This window comes from Squalius cephalus, assembly GCF_949319135.1.
Source record: "Squalius cephalus genome assembly, chromosome: 24".
Classification (NCBI taxonomy): Eukaryota; Metazoa; Chordata; class Actinopteri; order Cypriniformes; family Leuciscidae; genus Squalius; species Squalius cephalus.
The window spans coordinates 12,871,367-12,891,428 of NC_137145.1; the positions used below are offsets into that span (position 1 = coordinate 12,871,367).

Here is a 20,062-nt window from a genome sequence, read left to right on the forward strand (position 1 = left end):
TTTTATTCAGCAAGGATGATTTAAATAAATAAAAAGTGACAGTAAAGCCATTTATAATGTTACAATATATATATAGCTGAGGGAAGGAGGTTGTTCCCCAAAATCTCGCAATACATGGCCCCGGTCATCCTCTCCTTAATACAGTGCAGTCGCCCTGTCCCATGTGCAGAAAAACACCCCCAAAGCATGATGCTACCACCCCCATGCTTCACAGTAGGGATGGTGTTCTTGGGATGGTACTCATCATTCTTCTTCCTCCAAACACATTTAGTGGAATTATGACCAAAAAGTTCTATTTTGGTCTCATCTGACCACATGACTTTCTCCCATGACTCCTCTGGATCATCCAAATGGTCATTGGCAAACTTAAGACGGGCCTTGACATGTGCTGGTTTAAGCAGGGGAACCTTCCGTGCCATGCATGATTTCAAACCATGACGTCTTAGTGTATTACCAACAGTGACCTTGGAAATGGTGGTCCCAGCTCTTTTCAGGTCATTGACCAGCTCCTCCCGTGTAGTTCTGGGCTGATTTCTCACCTTTCTTAGGATCATTGAGACCCCACGAGGTGAGATCTTGCATGGAGTCCCAGTCCGAGGGAGATTGACAGTCATGTTTAGCTTCTTCCATTTTCTAACGATTGCTCCAACAGTGGACCTTTTTTCACCAAGCTGCTTGGCAATTTCCCCGTAGCCCTTTCCAGCCTTGTGGAGGTGTACAATTTTGTCTCTAGTGTCTTTGGACAGCTCTTTGGTCTTGGCCATGTTAGTAGTTGGATTCTTACTGATTATATGGGGTGGACAGGTGTCTTTATGCAGCTAACGACCTCAAACAGGTGCATCTAATTTAGGATAATAAATGGAGTGGAGGTGGACATTTTAAAGGCAGACTAACAGGTCTTTGAGGGTCAGAATTCTAGCTGATAGACAGGTGTTCAAATACTTATTTGCAGCTGTATCATACAAATAAATAGTTAAAAAATCATATATTATGATTTCTGGATTTTTTTTTTTAGATTATGTCTCTCACAGTGGACATGCACCTACGATGACAATTTCAGACCCCTCCATGATTTCCAAGTGGGAGAACTTGCAAAATAGCAGGGTGTTCAAATACTTATTTTCCTCACTGTATAGTGTATATATATATATATTTAGTTATTTTATACTGTCTATGCATAAAAAAAATCCTGAAAAAAGTATCAGTTTCCACAAAAATATTAAGAAGCACAACTGTTTTCAACATTGATAATATTTCAAACATATTAAAAATATTGAAAAATCTAAAAATGTCTAGTGAAATCGGCATTTGAATTCCATCCTGACTTGATTCTGACACACATTTTCTCATTATTTCACTAATAGGGGGAGGGGAGGGGGGATCAACGCCCTTCAACTGAGCACTTTAAATAGAATCCGAGTTCGACAAAAGCTAATACTGCATATCTGAAAAGCTAATAATGTATATCTGATGATGCCTAACAATTCATGTCATATTATTTGCCTGCATGACTGAATGTCTTTTTAATTTTCTTTGCTTTTACAGTTTATTTTTTTATTTAATGACAAAGTTACTGAGGAATGAGTGGAGGACTAGTTTCTAGAAGTGCTCAAACCTGCATCATTTGCATTAGTCCCACAGATCAACATGTCTAATTGAAGTTTTGCAACTGTGTGGCTGTTCTCGCTTCCACTGATCTCAAACTAATTTCACAACTTTGCATTAGGCTAAACAACAGCCATTTGTAAGTCGAAGCAAGTAAACACTAGCTCTATGGCACTCTCAAAACATTGCTCTGTTGTTGGAGAATCCCGACCAGCCCATCACAGCAACACTTGCTCAACCAATGGCGTGAGTTTGGGGTGGGGCTATCTGTTTTTCTGACCAATGGCAGACCTGTGTTTTAGGAAACCTGATTGAAAACAGTCATTATTTTTGTAATTCTGTTTGTTACCAATACAGGCACACCACCTTTAACAATAATGAAAGATGGGCTAGCACACTCTACAAACTCATTCAGCTGGAGGTTTATCACAGACACATTAGCATTCAGAGATGGCCTACTACACAAATCCTCAGGGAGATACAGCCGGCCTGTAGTGGCGACTAAAGATCGATCGACAGCAGAGATTGAGGCTGTCCCTGCTTACTGCGCACTGACTCTAATTACATTAATACATCTCCCGCTTTGAGAGCTACAGCCTCAATCACACCGGGACCGGAGAACCAGAGAGATGTGTTGGAAAGCACACAACAGAGAGGAAAAACCTCATTAAAAGCTTGAGCTTTACCACTGAGGTTTGAGACACAAAGTCAGCTCGAGTTCACACTAAACAATGTGTTTGTTTTTATCCCTGTAAAGCATGACATATTAAATAATAATCGGAAAAATAGTTCTTTCTTTTTTTAAATGGAAATGTTTATTGAACCTTAAATTTTTTTTAAGATTTCTTAAAAAGAATCTTGCATACAAAGTTTGCATATTGTTTTTTGTTGATTATTGGGTTTGATACATCAGGCTTGTATGGCTCATGTAGTATGATATAGGAAGGAAAATATCAACCTCACACCTGGGGAGGAAAAAAACATCTCAGAGGACCCAAATAAGCAAAAATACCATTGTGCAGTTGCTAAAATGTATATGGCCAAATAAGTAAGATCTGAAAGTAAGAAAATCTGAAAGCTTATAATGTAAATCAGTGAGATTTTATCACAGAATACTTACATAAATGCATAATGTCTTAGTAAGATGATATTTAAATGCTTAGTTTTATGAACAAAGTTCTGTAGTTTTTATTGTGGGGGCAAAACAAATAAACATTTCTCACATGCATGATGTATCATAATTGATACATTTAAAAAAAAAAAAAAAATGTCCCTAAAAATGATGTATGGATAATCATGTGTTTCAGTTCAGTAAGTATTCGTCTGGAAATATAACTTACAATATAAAATTGATTCTTACAGTTTAGGGCTGGACCCGAATAATCGAATAATCGTTCGGTGGGTTGGTATTCGATTTGAAAATTTGACATTCGAATATTCGTTTATTTTTTATTATTATTATTTATTTTTTTTGCACACCTGGGATCCCCCGCGAAACGGTTCTCATTCGCGCTTGAATAAGGCCGGCGACTCACTGGCTGCGTGGCGTGTCCGTTTTTACCGGCTCCCATGTTAACAGGTTGGAGTTTGCACACTGCCTGCGAGATGCGTCTCAGGCGCGGCTCGAGCCACGCGGAAAATGTGCATGCTAGAAATAGAACCGATGCTTAAGTGTTCCAGCAATGGGAGCGTTCTGCGCAGAACAGCGGAGTTTGTATGGACCGAAGTGCATGAGCTTGTGTTTTGGGTTAAGCTGCATTGCTTTGACATTGTGGAAAATAGAATAATAGAAACAAAATGTATTAGCCTTTTTACCGTTATTATCAATCTAAATTAATCTTGTTTTTAATTGAACTTAATTTCGTTTTTCTTTATTTAAATTTCGTTTTTCTTTATTTAAATTTCGTTTTTTTTATTTATTTAAATCTACCCTTTACTGTGTCAGTAATTACAAGTCAGAAAAATATTAGACTAGTCACAAAAATCAAAGCTCAAAAAAATGTATTCGCACCAGCCCTATTACAGTTACTTTGTAAAAATCAGTAGATTTCACAGCAAAAAGACATGAGAACCACAAACTGAAGGTGGACATTTTTAGTATGACATTAAAAGTCCTTTTACTTGCAAAGGAAGTATAAGCTATCAAACAATCAGACAACAGGTTTTTCATGTTTGATCAACAAGTTTTGATCATGTTGATAATTTAGAAGCCTCAAATATGCCACAATAGGCTTTATAGGGTTAAGAAGATCCCACATTTTGTGATGAATGACAAGGCAGGATCAACAACAGAAATGTGCTATCTACTGTAGCTGGAGCTATTATCTACTGATGAGGTCCATCATGGCATGGCAGACAAACATTAAAGAGATTAAAAGATAATTGCAACGTTATCTCAAAATATGACAGTTTAATGGTCGGAAATAAAAAAGCAAACAGAACGTAAATGAGCAAAAGCTAAGTTTAATATCTCCCTGGATGACAAAGAGCAATATTGGCCATTTCAGAAAGCGAGTCATAAAGATGCCGTCCCCTGAGACACATACACTCAGAAAGATGACTCCAATTTTCAACTAGGATGACATTGCTAAACTACTAGTCATAAGCGTGAAGAGGGCTTTTGCATATTGCAGATTTAAGTTTATATTGAATGATCTTGAATATTATGTTGATAATTCTGAGCTCTGTAATGCCAAATCCCAATTTTAATTTGAACCCATCATTTTTAAAACATTACATGCTCCTGCTAGGTGGTGCAATAAATAAACATGACTGCATTCATCAATATGCAAATGATATGCAGATTTATTTTAGATTAACACCAGACATCAAGTTCAGCACTCTGTCTGACAGTATAATATTAACTCTATGGATGTGGGTGACTATGAACATTTCTACAGAGATAAATATAAAAACAGCACGTCCGGAAAATAATTTTGGTACCTTGGCTTGAATAATTAATGCTGAAGATCAAAGACAAAATCAAGAATAGCTGAGTCATTTTGTCTTTATGAGGCTTTGGTGTATTTGATGACCTCATACTGAAACTGAAAGTGGTTCAGAGTAATTAAAGGTTATCTGATGGTGTTAACTAAGTAGTTATTTGTTCTTTCCACCAAAACACAGTCACTTGGACATCAAATAGAATCCAAAATGGCAATGCTTTAACAGAAGTGTTGTGCATGCAAAATTGCTCTTTGAGGAATAGAGAATGAGGTCATGACAGCTAACTGTGATACAGAGACTTCTATATCGAAGTTTCTCAAACCGATGAGGGAATTTATTTGCGCACGCATCTTTATCGGCAACAGGGGCAGTGGGATGCTCGACTAACATGTCTCATGTCAATAGTGCTAATGTAGACTAGACTGTAGGAAGCTGACGAGAGGAAAGACAGTGAAAAGGGACCAGTGCTAAATGTACACAGACAACATCTACTTGATGTAAATACATACTGCAAAATACCTAGCACTTAGTTAAAACCCTGGCTGGGCAAAACAGACAGATTTGAATAAATCTTAGTAGAAAAAGCTTTTCAATGTGCAAACAGACTCTTTGTTGATGTGTTCATTAATTCACTCACAATCGGTGGAAGTGGATGCTGCCTGTTTCCAGCGTTATCTGTGTGTAAGTGCTCGCAAACACATGGATACAGAGCACGACCGGCCTCTTTCAGCCAGCGCTCACGTGGCCCAGCCCAGCACAGAGGTGAGGGCATTACATAATCAGCTTCACACACACAGCTCTCAATAAACATTAGGGGATAAAAAATGATTTGTGTTAAAAATGCTACAGCATGCTATAGAATGAAACAGCATATCATAGAATATCAAAGTGTTTTTAAGGCTAAAGATGCAATAAATAGATAAGATGCTGTGTCTGAAGTGTGTGTGTGTATGACGTAGGGCAGACCAGCTTTGCTGTGCTTGGTAAAGAGAGCACGAACACAAACATCTTATGGGCTTATTGTGGAGCCAAACTGGGGCAGACTTTCTGCTTTAAGCATCTTCATGCCTCTGCAGAGTTGGGAAAAGTCTTGGTACACAGAAGTGTCTGTTTTCAGCATATCAGCATTTTAGGGCAGGTAACACAAGATCAAGAAAGTGCTCGGGTTGAAACTCAGTTTATGCTAGTTTATGTAACTTAAAACAACACGTCATACTTCTCAAATACTTTTTTCAGCTAGTGTGAGTGTTTTGAGAAGTGTGTTGTGGCACATTGCAGATGTTTATGAGATCCAGACCACTGATCAGAAAGTGAAGTTTCACTGATGTGAAGTGCATTGCTACTCAGGCAAAACATGATTAATACAGCGTGGCGTACCTAGGGACCCCATCAACACTGAGGTTAATTGTGTGTTAATAAGCACGATTGGAATAATTACGGTTGTCCTTATGAGTGATAGCAATTCACCTTAGATGTTAAAATTGTACCTCGGTGAATAAAATACCAAGAGGGATGAATGTAAACTTCAACTAAACTACTCATCAGACATTCCTAATTTGATTTACGGTATATCAAATTACCAGATGAAAAATACCCTTTAGTGAAACAAAGAGACCAGTCATAAGCATTTAAAAATATAACTGAATAAAGATTTATCACTACAGTATACTGACCGTTTTGCTCTTAGAAAACAGTGTAACAGCAATGGGGATTTGCATACCGTAGTAGAGCAAACAAACTGCAAATTACTCCAACTTGTTTTTTGGAGATTACTCCAACAAGAGTCTCCAACTTGTTTTTTGCTTAACCAAACATCAAAGATGACGATAAAAAATAATTGGTATGCAGATGTGTTATGTGCTGCTCAGAAAGGTCCCGCAAAGGCATTCAGAGACTCTGCTCTTGTCCCACTTTACCACTCTCAATAATTCAGGCCACAGAAACTATACATAGAGCTACCACACCACAGTCAATAATGCACAAGAAAAAAAAGTCAACAACAGCCTTAAAAGAGCTGAAAACCACAGAGACACCAACTCAAAGAAGCATCCAAGAGCAGCAGACAGAGGGACCCCATAAACACCAATACATATAATGATTGGGTTTTTATTTTAATGCTTCAATATTTATTTATAACTACTTTACTAAATTAAAAAATGAATAGTAATAATACCATTCATCAATTTGGGGTCATTTTTTAAAGAAATTATTAATATTTTTATTCAGCAAAGATGAAATTGATCAAAAAGACATGAATACACGTATGATGTTACAACTTCTATTTCATATAAATGATTTCTACTCATCACATAATCCGAAAGAAACAACAACAATTTTCAACAACAATATTAACCAGCACATTCACAACTGTTTTTAACATAAATAATATGAAATAAATCAGCATATTAGAATGTTTTCTATAAACTAAATTAGGGAAAATTTTAAATAATGCTTCACGGTCAGTATGATTGTTTAAGTTTTTGCAAGAAGTATATAAATATATATATATATATATATATATATATATATATATATATATATATATATATATATATATATATATATGACATTCTTATGAATTAATCAAATGTGTTAGCCTGGGTTTCCCCATGCTCCCTTGCGCACAGCGCGATTTTATTCACGCTGCTAGGCAGCCTGGATTCCATGGACCAGATTTTCGCCTCAGCGAGGGGACCAATCACAGAACGGGGAGGGAGCAGCAAGACGATGACGATGTCTATGCGACACACCGAAGCAGTTTGTTTATATCTATACATACCTTCTACCCTCATGTTTGTCTTACACAAACGGCAATAGTCGCTGAACGCCATCGTGTACACATAAATCTCTGACCCATCGTCTTCTTCCTCGTCGAATTTCTGTCGCTCTACATACGTCATCTGGTATAATTGAAACGATTGGCTATGAGCTACGTAAAGGCGCATTTGATAGACATTCATAGCACCCAATAAACGGTTCTGGGCATTCGTAAACCGCGCCTCAAATACGAGAAAATTAACATGTGGTTCCCATACCACGTCTCAATGAGACTAGGTCTGACGTTAGCCAGGCTACAAATGTGTTGCAATTAAATTAAATGTATGCTGAGAGGAAAAATGGCATATATGTATATGTATGGGTCTTTTTTTTTTTAATTCCTAAATATTAAAATATAAATTATTGTGTGCTGGTTAAACACGCAAAACCAAAATAATTTGCCACTGGTCCTATAGTAAAAGTATTGGTTAAAAGTGTCTCTTGGTGACTTTCTCTGAACGGAAAGATGATCAAAGAGAGATCTAACCATGTCCAGTCAACAGTTTGAGCTGAAAGGTGATTGAAAACCACTCTCAGCCTGCACACACAACATCCCCTAAGCCCTATAGATCACACTGGACTGCCAGAGATGAGAAGAGTGGAGGTGTTTTCATGTAGAGAACAGTGGTGGAAGCAAAGCCACATGTTCATTTCTCCCTACCCTTCCTGTGTCTGCCATCATGTTATCACTAGACTAATCTCCATATTTAAGTGTTAAAATGCATCTAAATTGGTAGCATCATCCTCTTCAGCTCTAGTACTGAGTAATGGGTCAAAACAAATGTAATGAGGATCTTACAATCAGCAGGCAGAACAATCCTGCTGCTTATGTACTGTATATTAAGGTTTTGAGACAAAACACAAAATAAGTGTCACATGCACTGAATAACTTTAGATTTAACGCAGGAAGTACCAAATGAGAGCTCCACTTTTGCTTAAAGGGATAGTTCACTTAAAAATGAAAATTCTGTCAGTAATTACTCACCCTAATGTTGTTCCAAACCCCGTAAGACTTTCGTTCATCTTCGGAACACAAATTCAGATATTTTTGATGAAATCTGAGAGCTGGCTCACTCCTTCATAGGCTGCTAGGTAATCGATATCTGCCATCCCAGAAAAGTTAGTAAAGACATTGTTAAAATAGTCCAATTGACTATAGTGGCTCAACCTTAAGTTTATCAAGCGACGAGAATACTTTTTGTGCGCAAACCCCCCCAAAATAACGACTTTATTCAACCATCTCTTCTCTTCCATGTTATTCTCCTAAGCTGTTGACATAGTATAACAGCACAGCGTTTCTGGGTTGTACGTCAGAGCGTAGGCTCACCTACGTTCTGATGTACAACCCAGAAGCGATGCGATAAAGTCGTTATTTTTTTGCGCACAAAAAGTATTCTCGTCGCTTGATAAACTTAAGGTTGAGCCACTGTAGTCACTTGGACTATTTTAACGATGTCTTTACTAACTTTTCTGGGATGGCAGATATCGATTACCTAGCAGCCTATGAAGGAGTGAGACTGCTCTCAGATTTCAACAAAAATATCTGAATTCATGTTCCGAAGATGAACGAAAGTCTTACGGGGTTAGAACAACACGTGGGTGAGTAATTACTGACAGAATTTTCATTTTTGGGTGAACTAACCCTTTAAGATAGTCCTGGGGTTTAAACACAAATCAGTATTGCAAGAGGAGAGAGCACACACACACACACACACACACACACACACACACACACACACACACACACACACACACACACACACACACACTCACTCTATTACTATAGGACATTCCATAGACAATGACTTATATTGTTCAAACTCCATATTCTAACCATATTCACCATCACACATTTTCAAAAAACATCACTTAGTATGATTTATAAGCCGTTTTCCTCATGGGGACCAAAAATAAATAAATTTCCCCACGAGGTCAAAAATTACTGGTATTACAATCCTTACAAACCCCCCCCCCCCCCCCCCACACACACACAAACAGAGGGTCTTCAGACTGCAGCGTCCAGCTGTGTTTGTGCACTGATGGGGTGTGATGCATTGGCCTGATTTGGGCTTTTAGCTGGATCTTTCTCTCTCATGCACAAACAGATTACTTTATCATCACCGCTCTAGTATTTGTGATATGAGAGCCATGTTGTGTATACCAGTTCATGCGATAAAAAGTGATTTCAGCACACAGCAAAAAGAACAACAAGCAGATCAGAACATGGGCTCCAGGGGTAATACGCACTTATAGAAGAGAACACAACTCCTTATGTCTAAAGCAACATATACAACAGTCATTGATAAAGACCACTTGACAACCAAATATTCAATAACCACCTGCATTCAAAACCAGAATATTATCTGTCCAGCTGGGCTTCAATGGGCTTCCACTATTGGTTAACCGATACATTTCCATGACTTTTCAAGTTGTTTGTGATTACTTGATCTTTTTTACTGGATTTTTTTACTTATTTATTTTTTTTACTTCTGACCAAGGCTGCATTTATTCGATCAAAAATAACAATCAAAACAGGAATATCGGCAAAAATGATTAAAGTTTAAAACAACTGTTTTTATTTTACTATATTATAAAATGTAATTTATTCCTGTGACAGCAAAGCTGAAATTTTCAGCATCATTACCCCAGTCTTCAGTGTCACATGATCCTTCAGAAATCATTCTAATATGCTGATTTGGTTTTCAAGAAACATTTATTATTATTATTAATGTTGAAAACAGATGCGCTGCTTAATATTTTTTGTGGAAACTGTGAAACATTATTTGATTAATAAAAAGTTCAAAAGAACAGCATTTATTAGAAATAGAATTCTTTAGTAGCATTATAAATGTCTTTACTGTAACTTTTGATGAAATTAATGCATCCTTGCTGAATAAAAGTATTAATTTCTCCAAAAAAAAAAAAAAAAATCTTACTGACTGTACACATTTTAACATACATTTAATATACATAGATTTTCTTAGTTTCCGTAACTTTTTCAGTCCCGAAAAACACAATTTTACTTTTAATTTTTATTTTCAAGCCCTTAACAACTTAAATCAACCCAACTTCATTCGCTTTTCTCACTATTACTTTAAGTCCTCATATCAGATTACCCATAATGCATCTGTCCCCTCACATTCCTGGTACCTAGCCCAGATGTCACCAGTTACCTGGTACGGCTCATGCCAGTTGTGAGGATGGCAGCCGCACTCGGTCCACAGATCGCAGCTCCCCCCTTTGGCTTGCAGCACGCCGCGGCTGGGACTCCTCCAGGAGCTCTCGGAGCGCGAAGCCGTGAGTTTGGCCCTCTGACGGGGCAGAGTGGACATGGACGGGGAGGATGAGGGCTGGTAGTTGTATCCATGCTGTGGTTCATGCTGCCAGCTGCAAGAACAGGGCACCTCGCCCCCTCCACGATCTCCCACGCGCCCGTGCATCTCCACACAGCAGCTCTGCTGCTTGCTCAGGTAAGCTGTCATCCCCAATGTGCGCTCCTCTCCTCCTCTTGCCCTGTGTCTTTCACCTCCCTGTCTCTCCATTTGTATCCCGGTCCAGGCGGCAGCAGCAGAGGACGCAGCTGTGGTGAGCAGCACTCCTCTGGGCGCTATCTGAGCAGTGTGCTCTTGACAGTGAGAGAGCTAGTGAGAGGGCTCTGTGTGTGTGTGTGTGTGTGCGTCAGAGAAAGAGAGGGAGAGAGAAAGCTGGCTACTTGTAGACACTAGGCATGTTTTAGTTAGGAAGACGTGGAGAAAAGAACACAAGAGGGAATAAGAGAAGAAAGAGAGGTAGACGAGTGCGTTTGTGTGTGTATGTGAGGAAGCTCTTTGTCAATAGATGATTTGACTGGCGGTGTGTCTTGACAGCATCTCTGCTCAAGGCAGAAGCAATCAAACCCTGAACAGCTGGGGACCCCAAACCCCCCCAATCAGACAGACGGATGTCTTACTGACAGCTGCACTTTTTCAACATGATAAAATCATTCAAATGATCTCTTGCAGCAGGCTCAAAGTGCACGAAAAGCTCGCAGCTACTCCAGAGATCTAAGCCACATAGCCCGAAGGAAGACAGAAATGTATAAACAGTACAAATTGAACTAATAAGTGTTCTAAATCCTGCTTAGCATTTGAAAAAAAAAAAAAAAAAAATGGTTTAATGCTTTTAATAAAGCGGTGGCAATGGCAAATATGATACAACAAACCCAATGTTCAATAAATTGTTACATATATTTTTAATAACCAGATAATAATACAGTTAAATAACCTAACTCTTTGCTTTTCCAGGTTGCCAAGCAATGCAGCAAACTTTAATGGTCCTGTCCCAAATGGCACACTTGATGTGGAGTTGTGGTCCTGTGGCCTTTGCTTATACATCAGTAAAGTCGTCAAGACCATAGTGTGTCTCATTTGTCACTTTAGTCTCAGAAGGGCCCTCACAAGCATCACCTTTGTTCCTGCAATGCAGAGTTTTTCTGAGCCTGGACTGGTGCAGACTTCACAAAGGAATATTACCTAACAGATTATGCAGCAAAGTATGGACTAATAACTAAACTGAAGTTTTTTACAAAATAAACAAAGAGAGTGTGTATGTATGTATGTATGTATGTATGTATATATATATATATATATATATATATATATATATATATATATATATTTATAACTACAATATATTTGTATTACTAAAAAGCTGTTAGCAACAACTTCAGTGGCAAAAACTGCATTTTAAATCATTTACAAATAATAAAGTAATAAACTTATATGCAACCTGTGTAGTAGGGATTTCAAACAAGAGGATAAATAATGCAGCAGATTGGCCATTATTTGCATTTTAAGAGTGTAATAAACAAAAGTAAAGGATATTTTGTAATCCATAATTCAGCAGCAGAAACACAAAACTGCAAGGAACAGCAGAGCTACAGCCTGTAGCCTGTGGATCACTGAGCCTCATTAATTCAATAAGATTTCTATTTATAACCAACCTAGTCACATTTAATCAAAACAAGGGGCTTTATGCTCAGCAACTGATGCTTAACTGCTTAAGTTAAACCATCCAGCTACATCAGAATCAATCCCAGTGTGCTGCACTGACTGTCCGCTCAACCAGTGTACATTATCCCCACCTACTGGCCACTAACACACGGTACAGCTCAGTAAAAATAAAAGCCAGTTTATCTTCACAGAGTGCTTAATATTTGTTTAGGATTCAGCATTTAGCTGTGTGCTTATTCATTCTGATTTAGTAATTCTCCCTCACATAGTGTCTCCCAGCTGGCAGTCAGCTTAGATTAAAATTAATAAAACATACTGAAGGTTGATGATGAAGGCTTTAGCGATTTGTTCAGAGTGTGTGGTTGTGTATGCATTCTAAGTGTCTAAATGCCAGTTAATCATACAGTATTTCACATAATTAACAATCTCTGTGGAACATTCAATTTATCTGAACCTACAATTAAGCAGGTTTCTCTCCGCCCACATTCCAATTAAATTCTTGTGACATTTTATATCCCACCTGCAGGGCACACAAACAGCATCAAGCTCTACTAATGGGTTGAATGTGAATGTAATGAGGTGCTTTGACAAAAAACAAGAAAGGGAAGGAAATGCCGCCCAAACTCACCCTGATGCGATTTGTCATGCGTTTATTTTTTTGATGGTAGTAAACCAATACCATTAAAAATGTCTGTCATGTTAAAAACGTTTTACTTCGCATAGAAAAGAGTGGTCAGGATGTGCATCAAAAATCTTTAGTATTCTCAGAAAGAAAGTCATATGTGTTGTAAATCATTTTTTAGCTGAGCTAGGATATCATTTATGAACTTCAAATTCATATAACTTTCTTTTTCAGAACATATTTTTGAAAATATCCCAGCCACTTTTCCCTAAAAGAGAAAGTCAAAAGGTTTTAAAATAATAGAAATGTGTTACAAATGAAACAGTCCATACGACTGAAAATTTCAGTCATTATTCACTGAAAATCTCCACTGCAGTCCAATATGACGCATCAACTAGACATGCTGCATCAAGACTTGAATCATTATTTGATCAGACTACCAAAAAAATACATCTTTTAACAAAATTGTATCAAAACAGGAGAAAAAAAAAATTAAGTAAAATTTTTAAGTAAAAATTGATTTCTGATATGATAACTGGATGTCATTGACATGGAATATGATGACAACAATGCAACATACAAATGTATAAAGAAATAACAAAACATTTAAATATAAGGCAGTATCATGTATAATCTCTGTACGCAGTAAAAATTAAACTATCATTCCATTCCTAACATAGCCGATTGTAATTTTTGCAGTTGCATTTTGTGTCATGAAAATGGTGGGATAGAATTATAATGCATGAATGATGTATATTTGAAATGTGTGAGCTAAGTCAGTTAAAAAGTAGCTAAAGCATCCAGTGGGAAAGTGTCAGCCATTTCCAATTCCCAAATGAAAGTGTTGTGCGTTTTCTACCACACTTTTAACATGATGACAAACACCACTTTTCACTGTCAATGCTTGAGTGTGTGTGTGTGTGTGTGTGTGCCATGTGTCAATGACAAATGCTAGTCATGGGTGCCAGCAAGCTGTGATACCACGTCATCGAGATAAACCCTTGTATAATACTGCTGAAAATCTCATAAGATGCTGTCAAATTAATTTTCCCACCTTTCACCAGACAGACCATCAAATGACAGGTGGTCAGCCCTGACATTCACACACGTCACAGTGCCCACTCGAGCAGCTTTACTCACAAGGGTGAGAGAACATGACACCTATGTGGATGCCTTTCCCCACACACTCCACTGCTCACTCACATAACGGCAGATACAACTATCAAAAGGGTCCAAAAAGGCTGATGTTGTTGATTAAATGGTAATAAATTAGATTTATTTATATTGTAGGCCTATATATAAAAAAACACTTGACTATTAGATAATTATGTTGAAAAATATATCAATTATATTTTATAATTGATTTTATTTAATAATAATAATAATATATTTTCAGTTTAGTGTTAACAAAAATACTGAAAATTACTATAATTCTAAAACAATTTTTTTTTTTTAGGTTATGATAGCATAAATATTATGCTGTTTTTCTCCCTTCATATTTCTAACAAATCTGAAAAAGAGCTTTCATATATGTTTTTGTGTCTGTGCCCTAGATAAAAGTAAAAGTCATTAGATGATGCACAAATCCCAACAGATGTTTTATTTAGTTGACATTTGAATGTTTTGGATTTGAATGCCGCATGTCACTTACATCAGCGAGGTTTAGACTATCGTTCTAACAAATCAATTCAAAACGCTTCATGATGCAGTTCTTATTGTAAAAAAAGATATCATCCAAATGGCAAGTATTCCCATTTTAGCATTTACTCACCAAAGCAAATTTTGACTTGCATTTGGCACTTTGTAAGTGTTCGTTTTGGACACTGTGTATTCATGAATTCAGGGGGCTGGAGCTGTTCTAGAAGGCACAATGAATGACGAAATATTTTGCTCTATAATTCACACTACAGGCGCTGGGAGTGTCTGGGATCAGGGTTCTAATTAAAAGCCCCCTCTCTCTTGCAGCTCTTAATAGAAGTGAAGTACTCAGGCTACCCGAATCTTAATTCTCACAGGAACTAAGAGACGCTCTTCTCTCCTTTCCCCTCTCGAACAGTGTTTCCCACTGCTCTCAGTAATCAACCCTCCGCTTCTTCAAAAACTGTAAATACACACACACACACACACATGATGTGTCAAGAACTCCCACTCTTCAGAACCGGCAAGATCCCACACAAAAGCCAAAGCCACGTTGCAGTTTAGAGTTTAAGCAGCTGATTGGTCTTGTCAATGAATGTGTGACAGGTCATTTATTGCTTCAGTGAAAGTCATTATTGTCCATAATAATGGGGGGGGGGGGGGAGGGTTTGGAGGTATTAAAGTAAGAGGTATTAATGTAAATGACCACCGAAAGAGCATTACAGAATACCTGAGAACATTTCTCATTTGCGAACTCATTGCAAGCTAAACTAAACTAAACTAAACTAAAATATATATATATATATATCACATGGTCCAAGGCAAAACAATGTTCATGGTTTCTGGATGTCCCTTGTGTGCTGTTGTTGTAATTCACATTTACCACCACAAGGTGGGGCTTGGGGTTAGAATTTGAGACTGGACATGTGGCAACTAAATCAGTCTCGGCCCTTAAGATTGTTTCAGGCACTTTAAAAGTTATACACACAGTGATTTCACACACATTTTGTAAGAATTTTTTTAAAATAATACATTTTCTGCTGCCGTATGAAGGATCGAACAAGTACTGTAGCTCTGCTGAAATCTTTTTTCTGAGTGTCTACTTCAGGTGAAAAGTGAACGGTTTTTACTGGCAAAGTAATATGGCAGGATCCGCAAATAAAACTGTTGTACAGCCCCTCTGTCTGAGAACTGAGAGTGAGGAATGATGGTACAGTCATTTGCTAGTGGAGCACATGCTCAGTTCGTGCCCATTAAAGGCAATGAAAGAGCTACAGAGAGTGTGCAAGTTTACTTTACTGGTTTCAACTTAGCTCAGCAGTTATCGTAAAGTTTGACAGAGTCTGACAGTCATCAACTGAAGTGACAAGCTTTGGTCGGTGTTTAACACATGCTAATAACTAGGAGCTCAGGAGGTGTTTAATATACTGTATACACAGCATGCAAAAATATTCAGTTAAATAGTACATTTTGGGCCAAAACTTCAGTGGAAAATAAATAACGGTAACACTTAACAATAAGGTTTCATTAGTTAACGTCAGTTAACTACTTTAGTTAACATGAATTAGGAATGAACAAGACTTCAACAGCATTTATTCATCTAAATGAATGTTAATTTCAACATTTACTAATACATTATTTGAATAAAAAGTTGTTTGTTAACTAATGAAACCTTATTGTAAAGTGTTACCGAAATAATTATAAAGAGCATCTGAACAGAGCTTTTGGTGTACCAGCTTGAAGGAGAGCTAAAGGCTGCTAAAATAACCATCTGTGCTTAAACCACTGACCTGGCCTCAGATTTACTAACCGCACCACTTCACTGAATTATGGAATAAGAAGTCCTGGAAGTTATGAGGACTTCCTCCTGGGTTTTGCTAATTGGATTTTGGAGGAGTGCATGGAACCCAGGAGCAGAGGGCGATCTTAAAAAAAGGAAAGTTAAAGAGAGCAGTGACTGTAATTTAATATAAGGGGCAGATAGGTTAGCATTGCAGATAGAGGATAGAGAAGCAGTGCCAACACTTACTTTGGGGAAAGAGCTTTAGAGCTTTTTGTTGGATTCAAGAAGAGATTCCCTGAACCTAGCCCATGGCCACTGCATTAAGCACCACCAAAACCATAATAATCACCATTAGTGTTCACTAAAATACAGTTTCAGCTCCTTAGAGACTGTGTCAACCCTCAATAGCTTGTTCCTTTTCCCCAGGGCCTTAATGTCCTTTCCATCTTGTCAATTTGTACCTTAACTACACTTTAGCTATATCTACTAATCTTTGTTTTCTAAAGAAAATGCAGGTCTTTGCTTGTGCAGTATACTCACCACCACAACTGTTGCAATACAGTTGCAAAAATAAGAGGTTCTTAGCGTGTTGCTATGTAGTTGCTAGGATGTTACTTAATGGCCCAAGTCTCTATTATATTCTGGTCCCTAGATATAGCTAGGTCCTTTCCTCTGTGGGGCTTTTTTTTTTTTTTTTTTGCCAATTATATTGTCTTCGGAAAAATAATAGCACACCAATTTGCAAGAGTGGTAAGATTTATGCTTGCACATCCAGCCTAACATACATAAACCTCCAGACTAACATATATAAACCTCTCACAGTGTCTATTTTGCATAGCACTGTCTCCAGGCTGCACATCCAACCTTAAATTGTTTTAACACCCCTGGCGTCCTTTTAAAGACAGAAGACAGCTCTTACATTGATTAGTTTCATTAGTCTCTTTTCCACTGGAATATGTTTCTGAGTGCTGGCAGCATCTGTGAGTGATGTTTCAAAGGCTAATGCAATGCTTCTGGTCGAGAGCCAGGCCTGTGTAATCAACTTCAGAAATTATGAAACCAGTTCAATGGTTCAATAAAATTGGGAGGGAGGCTAAATCCACCAGAGAAAGTGAGAGAGCTTAAAATGGTATTATCTAACAAAAGCGAAAATGCGGTTAAAGGGACCTATGGAAAATTGTGAACAATTATTCCTCTTAAGTGGTCTGGTTTTAAAAAAAACATTCTGGCTATTGTCTGAGAGACACAATCTACAAGATTATGTTATGGGATAACATGCTGGTTTACTTGTTATAGACTTGATGGTTAAACCGAATAAATAACTGCTAACCTGACTGCAACTCCTTCGGTGTCTCTTTAGAAGTCTCTCAGCCAAACTTTGCTTCCATTTACAGATGGTGACGAGAGACGGCCACTTAATCGGCCCCAGATCAGGAGCCTTGCTCTTCAGGGCCTCCATGCTGAGCCGTTTGTGAAGCGGTCGTAAGGATTCAACTCGAGGAGGGGCGAGAAGGTTGGGCGCGCTTCCTCGGTGGAACTTCTCCCGAAAAAGGCCATTATTCACCAGCATGTAGCTCATGGCGGATGGCAGTTCGCCCAGCAAAGCTGGACAATGTGAAAACTTCCACAAAAGCCTCTGTCAAATCAATGGACAGCTTCGCAACAAGGTCACCCTAACACTGATACAATGTACATATCCGCAGCCCAGTGGAGCCAAGCCACAATAAAATGGACTTTTCAGCGCTGGTGGCTAATAAACAAACAAATCCATTGATTCTTTAGAAAACCGAAAGTCGGTCAAATATCAGAAGCCAAATCCAGCGGCTTTGGGTGTGTAGAGGACGGTTAGAACTCCAGGCTCAGACAGGCGTGTTAACTCCCGAACAAATCATTGTGCTGCTCGGAAAGACAGCAGCGGTCCCAGAAGTCTGTTCATCCTTGGATGAGTATCTCCTTCCATCGGGGGAATGGCGTATGGGAGTCGAATGCCTGAGATGGAGATTTCTGGCGGTGGCCTGTGCTATGGTAGGCTAGGCTAACCGAGGCTTAGTTGTACTTTTTTTCAGGGTGTGGTAGGGAGAAAAAAAGTGCACAAATAGAGTGACAAAAACTCAATAAATCAGGGGGGTGATGGGGCGGCCGAGGGGAGGAAGATGAGATGAGATTAGCAAGGGGCAGAGCTGAGATGCAAATCACGTGGGATATAATTAAAGCCTAGGGGAACATCACTCCAGTGAGTGGCCACCACCAGATTACAGCCAATCAATAATGGAGCCGACAAACACATAAACGCGAGCGCTGGCACACACATTCATACGCAGAGATGGTTATCAGGCTCAGACACGAGCCAAACTTAAATTCACCACACTGGGAACGTCACAGCAGGCTTAAACGCGAGTTACAGGATGTTGAGCGTGAAAGGAAAATTAAACGTGCAAAGCGCAAAAACAGCAATTAACCATGTCCTGGGCTCCATGCTGCCAAATCAGACAATGGGGGATGATGGGAAATCCCAGAATAGACAGGCTAAATGTGTTATCTCTTTGATTACAGCTCTAAACGTCACTAAACGGCAACAAGCGGATAATCAGGATCGCAGAGGAAACGGTCTGACGGCTGCTTGATCATTATAGCAGTTGCAGCCTGGTCTTGAAGAAATGCAATATACAGTACATGATTCAATCAAAGGAAGTGACTGTGCTGCATTGAAATCTAAATAGTAGCATGAATATAGACGATTTATAAGTGGTTCTTTAACCTTATGCACTTTAATTTCCCAGGAATTATTATTTTTTGTTTTATCAAAACTAACTTCCTTTCTTTACATGAAAATCACAATTTGAAAATTTGAAAATTTATTTTTGTCCCAGATCCAGATTGTCTAAATTCATTATATATATATATATTTTTATTATTATTAAGTTTTTGTGGAATGTTAAAATTAACATTAATGAGTGACAAACAATTTTCAGTATATGAAATATGCATTCTTCAAAAATTCAAAAACTGTAAATCAGGATCACTTTCACCACCTTCATTTGCATCACATAATGACATTGAACATTATAAATGAGGTCAAAATTTTCATTAAAAAAACAAACAAACTACAAATCTTACAATTTTATAGATATCAATACACTACTGTTTGAAGTTTTGGGGTCGGTAAGGTCTTAAGCTTACAAAGTCTGAATTTATTTGATAAAAAAACAAAAAAAAAACTGTTTCCTATTTTAATATATTTTAAAATGTAATTTATTCTTGTGATGTGAGGGTAAGAGTGTGAAAAGTGTTGTGCTGTTAGATTGTTTATTCACAGGGCAAAAAGTGCATATAGTATAGAAAAACCCTCACATAATCACCATATTTTTTTCTAGTGCTTTGTTGCTTTTCATTTTACAGTTGCATCAGATGCTACCATGGTATTTTTTTGATGTCTACGTTGCAGGCGTTAAAGCTTTGTGCTGTCTGCGTTTCAGTGTTAAAATTGGAGTTTGTGACGAATTAAAAAGAAAAGGGTTTGCTTGGAGATACCCAGGGTTTGATTTGGTCAAAACTGCTCTGCTCACATTCATTGTGTGGTGTAGGAATATCCAACCGCTGGTCAGCTACAGATAAAACGGCCCTGTCTCACTGTGTCTTTCTGTCTCTCTCTTTTTCCCA

At 38.0% G+C, this 20,062-nt stretch overlaps 1 protein-coding gene across 31 annotated transcripts in view; it reads right to left on the reverse strand.

Annotated features, from left to right (window-relative positions):
• Positions 1-20,062, reverse strand: part of dlg2 (discs, large homolog 2) — a gene marked incomplete at its 5' end in the record, with an annotated part of 236,204 nt that overhangs the window by 79,902 nt on the left and 136,240 nt on the right. For 2 of the 31 annotated variants that reach the window (XM_079860361.1, XM_079860381.1), the window contains one exon: positions 10,542-10,989. The exons of 27 other annotated variants lie outside the window; for them this stretch is intronic. In XM_079860361.1, coding sequence (XP_079716487.1) covers positions 10,542-10,910 — 369 coding nt within the window. Of the gene's footprint in view, positions 1-10,541; positions 11,204-17,732; positions 18,472-20,062 lie in introns of those variants that run through there. 2 more of the 31 variants (XM_079860372.1, XM_079860379.1) reach the window with 2 other exon arrangements.